Raw genomic sequence first — 8,652 nt, 5'->3', positions numbered from 1 at the left:
CCCCTAAATTTATATCTAAATTAACCACCTCTACCATTATAGAAAATAAACTAAAGTAACCCTAATCTTCATCTAAATTACCTACTTTAACCCCTAAATTTGCATCTAAATTGCTATCGCTAACATTATAAAAAATAACTTAAAGTAACCCCTTAAATTTGTATATAAATTACCCATATATGCCATTATTAAAAGTAACATGAGATAACATGTTTGTATAAAAATATTTAAGGTATATATGCATGGTATAGAAAATAATAATTAAGGTATATATGCATGGTGTGTGTGTCACCATTTATAAATAAATATAGAGGAAGTGATGAGAATATATATTTTCATGTTAAAAATATAGCTCAAAATTATGGTCCACTAAACAAATTCAAGTGCATACTCAATGCAAAGTAAAAAAACAAATATTATAAATGTAGATGGAAACATTATAGAGTAATTACTGAGTAAAGTCTATCACAATCAGATGAAGATAATAAGTATATATCTATATAAATATTGCGTTAGAATTAACAAATGAGAGAGAGTTCAAGTTAATAATTTTAATTTTTAGATATATGCCTTCATTTTTTTCAATTGGAGACTCCACATTCTCACGAGACACATCAGGAAAAAGACTAATCTTACAAATTCCCTAAAAAATAAAAAAATCTGGGTATAAATCATATAGACTCTAATAGTCATATCCATTGATTTATTATAATTTCTAAAAATTTATCCACCACTATCATTATAAAATTTTTCTAAAATAAACCTTTAAACCTATATCCAAATTATCCACCTCTGGCATAAAAAATTTAACATAAGCATATTATTCATCTAAATTTAGGGTGCCATGATCCTGCCGAGAATCAGTTCAGATCAATTCCTGGTGCAACTATAATTAGTGATCTGATACAGTGGCCATTTCTAGTGTGGCTGCAGTTTGAGCCATGTTTTAATATATAATTGTAGTTTCTCTACATGAGTTTTTCATTGCAAAGGTCTCGTCTCAAGAGTGGTAATTTGTAGCCTTGTTCTCGTACTTACAAAACTAGTAAACTACGCTCCGAACATATGAGGGAGTGGAACGCGATGGAGCAGCGTGTGAAGCTGGCCGCTCGCGCTCGGATACTTGCGTCCGCCATCGTCGGCGTGCATGCCGGCGTGCTGGATAACCTCGCCGTCGCCGTGCATCGAATTGAACTAGTGCTGGCGGATTTAGTTGGAAGTTTATGAGTGGGTGTTGATATGTTCCAAATAAGATGCAGGTGGATTTAGCAGTTCCAACAACTCAAGCCCATATTTCACCTCACGAGGGTTTAAATTAGGCCTTTTCAGGCCCAATGGCAAAAGAGCAGTGACGATTTTTATTCAAATGAGATGCAATCCGGTCGCAAAGAACTCCTCGTTCAAATGATATGGATATGGAGTTCAACAATTTGTTTTGGATGTATAAAGATCAATAATTTTGTCCGACACTATTGTATCCAATCTATCGCTCTCAAGATTAGTACAGCACGTCACAGAATCTTTATCCATGATTTGTCACAGAATGCGGCTCCTTTGTTAACTGCGGCAGTGTAGACAAACAGACGTGCAACTCTAAAAGATCAAACGATTGGATAAACAACTCTGGCCCTCGTCGCCCTCGCCTACGCGGCCGTCGCCGCGCTCGTGTGGTTCGGCAGGGGGCTCCCCGCCGACGGCAGCACGCAGTGGAAGAAGCTGGCGGCGTACTGGCATACTGCACCAACTCTACGGTGCCGTGCGGTCTGTTCCTGTTCATATACATACTCTGATGAGTAGTAGAATCTGCCGGTGTTGCCATGATCCAAGGAATAGTCTGGAGTTAAAGATGCAATCGTGTTTGCTCCTTGCTGCATGATCAGCAAGGCATCACCATTCTGATTGTCCCCGTGCCTGCTCTTTTCAGCATGATTAGTTGGCTGCTCTGTTTTCGGATTTACTTGATGCTGCAGTCTTTTGGTTGATGCATATGTGTTCTTTCTGCACTTTAGTTTTCAACACCCTGCTGTAGGATGCAGTTTGCCATGCCCAGCATATATTTATCGAAATGACAAGCCTACAAAACTTTGTGTAACGTGCGTTCCAAATGAAGGTTTATGGTAATGTTGGTGCACTAAGTATGTGTGGGTAACTAATCACCCTCTGCTTTGTTTCACAATGCTAGAATTGCAGACCATGTGCTCTTTCACCGGCCGGTGCCTTTCCTGGCTCTTCTCAGTCATGCAGCTATTTGCATTGACCTTTTTGTCCTGACGCTTCCAGAGACGACTTTGTTGTCTTTACGAATAAATTGTTCTCAGGACCAATTTCTTATGGCTCATGGTATCGTTAATTCGTTATGGACCATGACGCAGCATCACTGATTTGGTAACTCTGAATTCTGTATTGCAGGGAAGTTAGTTACGGAATAACTTTCTCGCCATTTTTTTTGTGTTCATGTCAAATGACGATCTCCGAACTAATTTCTTATAATTCGTCGCAATCACCGTTCTTTTCAATTTCGTTGGAGACTTAACAGGAGAAAAGACGCTGCAAGAGAAACAGGACTTAACAATAAAACTTATGCATAAGATTGGACTATCCAAAGACTTGCGGGATCACCCTGCACACCATTCAGTATTAGATACACACATGGAATGAAGTTCATCACATTTAGTGCATTTCAATCAGCAGCTTAAACCAGCTTGTCGAACAACAAGTATCTCCTGCAGTCATGTAGAAAAACACATCCTTACATCAAGTGTTGGTTGTGTTTCGCTTATGCTGGAGCGCACACATATTCAAACACGTCACACTTGAAAAGAATAAAGAAGGATTAAAAACTGGAGCATGCATCTCTGTATGCTAAATTCTTCCGTTTGCAGTCTGGCATTTGTTTTCTGCTCAAAATCAAGGCCTTCAGCTTGACTTCACTGGTGATAATCTTCAAAAAGGGCAAATGTAGCATTTGCATCCCTGGCAACGATCCTACAAAGAAGTCAAACACGGGAGTCAGCATTAGAAGCTAGTGTCATACAAAATCAATCATCAGGCACACGAATATTACGAACCATGGTAATAACTTTCATCAGGTCTTCAATCTGCTATTTCAAGCATGCCAGCCGCCTCCTAATTGAATATTCCCATCCTGGAAGGTCAGGTCGTGATACAGGAGAATGGTGTAAGAAGTTATGCATGCAAATCAATACCAAATTGGAAAGTATATATACAGGAGAATGACTGTATACGGCATCCAATAGTATTGTACAAGCAAAAAATATGTTTTATGTAAAAAGGCATCAGGCATTTAAACAAAATTACACATATTCAAACTTTATGTCATGGAGCTAGTGAATTTCGAGAAAAAATGTTAAGACAACTAACAGGGAAAATAATCACAGAGAGCTGTCAACTATAGCATACAATATTGGTTGAAAATGACAGGAAAAATAAATTCATCAGCCACTTGGATTAGAACAAATATAGTTTGGCCGCAGTAATTCCATCATGCCACACTTTAATATGTTAGTAAAGGAAGTTTGATCGATTATACGTGATTCGAATCAGCTTTTACAACCAAGGTAACAAGGGGCGGCAAGGATCATCTGATAACTAAATTTCTTTGAGGGACAAGAGAAGAGATGCACAAGCATGACCACTAAAGTGCATCATTAATTTCTGCCTAAACTTGTTGACTGAATATTACTAGAGGTTCTAAACACCATTAAAACTTTTAATCACTAAATTGTACTACCACATCTTGTCATAACTACCAGTATGCTTATTAAATCAATAGTTGCTTTTTTGCCAAAGCACCAATTGAGCTCCTGGTCACTTTATTAAAAGAAATGGAAAAAAAAAGACTGGAGGTTACCTTCGTAACGGGCATCTATTGCTTTTTTCTCGAGATGATCCAGACGTTGTTGTAGGCTCGGGGGAAGCAACTTTATACTAGGACAAGATTCAATCATAAGAGCTCTAAGATATGAGTACGCTTGAGGCCCATTCGGTAAGGATTGCAGGCTTCTGCAATTCCAAAGGTGGAGGTCTTCCAGCGCTGGGAGCCTTCCTAAGCCATCCAGCTGTCCTGATAGGGATCGGAGATTGTTGCAGTAGTAAATCCTCAAGGTCTTAATGGACGGAGGAAGATTGGCAACCTCTGACAAGCCATCGCAATTAATTATGTATAGGGATTCTAGGCATGGAAGGAAGGGATGGCTGCTTGATGATGACAGCTTCAGTACAGCTGTAGATGCCCTGGCCTCACTCCTGGACCCTGGAATTAGTGATGACGTATCCACCTGCTGACCGAATATGATGGACCCGAGCATATGGCAGGTGTCAATACATAATCTCTTGAGAGGTGCATGGACAACCACATAAGCGTAGAAGCTCCAGACGTGGCAGGAGTCCACTCCGTTCTGGAGCAGATTGCTCAGAAGTTTCTTGTGTGCGTCCAGTCAGTTTGCTGCATTGCCAAATACGTAAATTCCTCAAGGATACCAGGGCCTGGAACACGTTTTCTGGCCAGTCGACAAGAGCATCGCAATCCTGAATATCTAAATCTACGAGCTGTGCAAAACATGTCCATAGTGGCAGTGCACTTGAGTGGGAGAACAAAAGGTTGTATCCCCGTAAATACATACGTGTCAGAGGGGATCTATGCTCCCATTTCTCCCTGCCATGCACCAACTCACTCGAATTTTGTTCAGCCACCGATTCTGTTTCTGTGTTATCGCCAGACAACTCCAGGCTGGACAATGAAGTGATATATCTGCTAGCTGCGTGCAGGGACGATATTTGTTGGCTGACTCCTCCTACTTCTAATACACTTAGCTTAGGTGCTTCGGGTAGAGTAGTCAACGCTGGGCAACTCCGAATTATTAGTTTCTCAAGCCAATGAAATGTTAGCTCTTCTCCTGGAGTTCCTTCACCATCCTTCCATCGCTGAAACATCTCAAGATTTTCTAACTCCATTTCCTTCAATGCTGGAAATGCAGACCTGTACTCAGTCTTGACCCCTTCAAATGTTTCTTTAAGAACTGATGCTTTCGGCAATGCAGCCAAACTTTTACACTCTTTGATTAACAGCTTCTCAAGCAGGGGAAATATTGGCCTTTCTCCTCGCACCTCACTTGTGCCCCACCATATCTCAAAGTTTGGCAACTTAAAAATTTCAAGGTTCTTCAGTTTCTGAAATGTGAAGGCTATATCACTGCTACACAAGTAACGTATATTTTCCAATCCGTACAAGCAAAGAATTTGCAGAGCTGGTAACTGCCAGAATGCAGGAAGCTTCTCGAGTCTTTTGCAATCGGATAACTTAAGCTTCACTATGCCTTGCAACTTATTCATCCATGTTGGACAAGTGTCGATACTGCAGGAATATATCTCTAGAACCTTCAGTCCGTCATGAGGCTCCAGACCTTCCAGTACCTCTCTATCACTATTCCGTGCCTCTTTGTCAACATCAGTCCATCTCAATGTCAATCTGGCCAGTTTTTTCTTATTTCCGAGTTTTGCCTCTTTTGCATCTGCCTCTTTCACATTTTCTAGCTGTTTTAGCTCCAGCTGACCACCAAGATCGTCTAACCGCCTCAGTTCTCCCACCCTACTGCAATCAGAGCCTGCACTTGCTACAAAGCATGTCAGCGTCTGTAGGGAAGTGAGGTGTCTGAGGTCAGCAGGCATGCTCTTTAACTTCAAACATCCGTGAGTGTAGAGGTGACGGAGGGCAGTCATGTACTTCATTCCCTTTGGAAGTCGTTCAAGATAGTGACAGCTAGAAAGGTTCAATGTTTGCAGATGATATAGGATGCTTATATCTTCAGGAAGTGATTTAATAGCATAGCTTCCTGAGAAATCAAGGTACCTCAGGTGATGTAGCCATACGGGTTTTAGGAATGAAGTTTGCTTTAACTCTAAACCTCCCCTGATCTTTAATGCTCGCGCAGACCTGTATTTTGACAAATGTTGCAAGTCTTTGTCTACATCTCCCTCACATATCAGTGTTTGTATAACCGGAGAGCCTTTCTCCAGGGAAGCATTCAGAAAAGTTTCTGGTTCATTGACTGACAACAATAAATGACGAGCTGAATGTGGAAAATCCCCACTTTTACTCTGTTCTGTAGCTATAGCAGCGCATTCTTTTCCCATAGAATCCAATGCAACGTCATGCATAAGGTCATGGATCTTACAAGTAACTCTAGAGACCTCTATATCAGTGAACTCAAATGGGATCCCCTTCACATCCTGGAAAAATGACCTTGACGCAAGCTCAATGAAAATATTTTTACCTGAAATTTCAGGATGTTCTTCTCCTTGTAGCACCGAGATAAAACCATTGGCCATCCATAACTGGATCAACATTTCCACGTCAATCTCATAATCCTTGGGAAACATAGCACAGAAAGCAAAGCATTGCCGCATATGTGATGGCAAGCAATTGTAACTAAGCTTGAGTACCGGTAAGATTCCGTTTCTATCATCACAAATCTTTTTTCTCCTTAGCACATCCTTCCATTCACGCGCGGTGGTCTTGGTACTTAACACAGAGCCCAATGCTGTAGCAGCTAAAGGAGAACCAGCACATCTCTTTGCAACATCACCAACCATGTTAACTAGTTCACGAGGCCAATCCTTCTCTTGTTTCGAGCTGAATGCTCTCGACCTGATAATTTCCTCTATGAAATTTTCACCCAAGCGTCCAAGTTCATAGGCTCCTGTAGCTGTACCCATCATTAGTTGAGCGACGGCTTGATCACGAGTTGTTATGAGCACTGAGCTGCCGCTGCCACCATGCTGAAGGTAGGACTTCAGTTTTTCCCACTTGTGTGCCTCATCACGGTTCCAGACATCATCCAATACGAGGAGGTACCTCTTCCCACTCACTGCATTTTGAAGCTTGTCCAATGCCGAACTTCCATTTGCTTGACAACCATTCTTCTTAGCTTCTTCGACAATTCTTTCAGCCAGGGAATCCACATCAAAGTTGTCAGAGACGCACACCCAGAGTCGCAGCTGGAAATGCTTCTGAATGTCAGGGTCATTGTAAACAAGCTGGGCTAAGGTGGTCTTCCCCATCCCTCCCATCCCCACGACAGGAAAGACCGTGAGATTCACATTGCTAGCTTTATCAAGCAACGACTTAATAATCTTCTTCTTGTCTCCAGCTCTGGATCTGCCGGCAATGTCCACAGGGTCGATGATTTTAGAACTATTCTCCCTCAAGTGATTTACGGGCACTGGTGGCCCTTGCCGGAACTTGAACCCGAAACAATTCATCTCTGCGATAAGGACATCAAGTTCTTCCAAAATCATGCGGAGCTTATTGCCCATCTTGATACGAAACACAAAACGGTTGTGAGAAGGGAAGAGCTTTATTACATCCATGCCGAGCTCCTTGTAGTGCCCCTCCTCCCTGGCTTTGCGGCGGAGCGCCTCGTACTTGAACTCGTCCAAGACGTCATTCGCCTGGTAGGCCACCTGTCGGACCTCCTCCAGCCAAGCTTTCGCCCCTTCTCGCTTGGCTGCCGCCTGCTCCTCGGCGTCGGTGATGACGTCCAGGATGGCCGGCAGCTTGCGCTTGAGGAGCTTGTGCTGCTTCTCCAAGCCCTCCATCACCTGGTACTGCTCCAGGAGGTAGCTGGAGGCCTTCTCCTTCACCATGGACACCAGTGGCCCGACCACCATGGTGGCCAGTACCTCAGCCATTGGAACGCCTGGAGCTCGATCAGAACACACGCGCAGGATAGTGGACACAGGGAAACACAGTTGCAATGTGGAGAGGGTGGCGAAGGTAGACGATGGGTTTGAGAAGCTGCTTTGGGGGAAAATGGAGACTGCGAGCATGCATTGACCTTGGAGGAGCCAAGTGGGATGGGCTTGATTGGTTGCAATGAATTACAGCAATATAGAATGACGTTTGTACAGATGTGTTCCACTTGTACATCTTGATCTGCAACTCTTCAAACAACGAGAAGCCAGCTAAGGAAAATTTCAAACCATGTGGGAGCATGTGCTCTTTGCAATTTGCAGACCATCCATGAGCATCTCGAGGCCAGGCAAAAAAAAAAAAAGAATACTGCTGGTTGCCCTCGACGCTGCAGCTGAGCTAAAGTCAGCGCTTGAGGTACATGTTTGAGTACACGACGCTGCAGTTGAAAATTTAGACTTCATGAATTAATGACGTCAAAGGAGTTTGAGTACATGTTACTATGTTAGGCATGCCTGGATGTGGAATTGCGGATACTGATACCCGATGAAGAGGACCTCGAGAGTCTACTGTGTGGCAGTGTGGTTACATACTTACAAGGCAAGGAAAGAAACAAAGACAAACAACTTCAGATAAATAAGTGCGCGATAACTTATTCGTGTAAGTTTTCCATAAAAATTGAAAAGAATGCATCCTGTTAGAAGGCAAGCTATATGCTTGAGCGATTCCACACCCTGAATTAAAGAAAAATGTGTTTGAACTGAAGTGGGGATTCCAATAAAATGCATTTGTTTCTCTGTGAGTAGGATTATCATGAAGTAATCAAATTGTGTTAAAAAAATTGACTTGTCTTAGGCCCCGTTTGGATACACAATGCTAAACTTTAGCACAGTGCTAAACTTTAGCACCCTCAAATGGAGTGCTAAAGTTTAGTACTTGGG

The 8,652-nt window shown here is 42.4% G+C and overlaps 1 protein-coding gene across 2 annotated transcripts; it reads right to left on the bottom strand.

The window, feature by feature from the left end:
• Positions 1-2,596: 2,596 nt before the first annotated feature.
• On the bottom strand, positions 2,597-7,867 carry LOC101784142 (putative disease resistance protein RGA3). Of its 2 annotated transcripts, XM_012844266.2 has the most exons (3): positions 6,294-7,867; positions 3,069-3,145; positions 2,597-2,985 (listed from the first exon to the last, which is right to left on the bottom strand). In XM_012844266.2, the coding sequence occupies exons 1-2, from the start codon at positions 7,846-7,848 to the stop codon at positions 3,102-3,104; spliced, it is 1,599 nt and encodes a 532-aa protein (XP_012699720.1). In that variant the 5' UTR covers positions 7,849-7,867; the 3' UTR covers positions 2,597-2,985; positions 3,069-3,101. The 2 variants fall into 2 exon arrangements, with proteins under 2 accessions (XP_012699720.1, XP_012699719.1); XM_012844265.2 differs by lacking the exon at positions 2,597-2,985 and having other exon boundaries at positions 2,993-3,145.
• Between the last annotated feature and the right edge of the window lie 785 nt (positions 7,868-8,652).

This window comes from Setaria italica, chromosome III (genome assembly GCF_000263155.2).
Source record: "Setaria italica strain Yugu1 chromosome III, Setaria_italica_v2.0, whole genome shotgun sequence".
NCBI lineage: Eukaryota > Viridiplantae > Streptophyta > Magnoliopsida > Poales > Poaceae > Setaria > Setaria italica.
Note: the sequence above shows the minus strand (reverse complement) of the source record. Positions and strands in the feature narration are given on the sequence as shown.

What these genes read in the sequence shown, in the direction of transcription:
- LOC101784142 (XM_012844266.2), bottom strand. Translation starts at nt 7,848, where the DNA reads ATGCTCGCAGTCTCCATTTTCCCCCAAAGCAGCTTCTCAAACCCATCG. An exon ending in AGAACATCCTGAAATTTCAG is followed by an intron (nt 3,146 to 6,293) that starts GTAAAAATATTT and finishes CTGACCTTCCAG; the next exon opens with GATGGGAATATTCAATTAGG.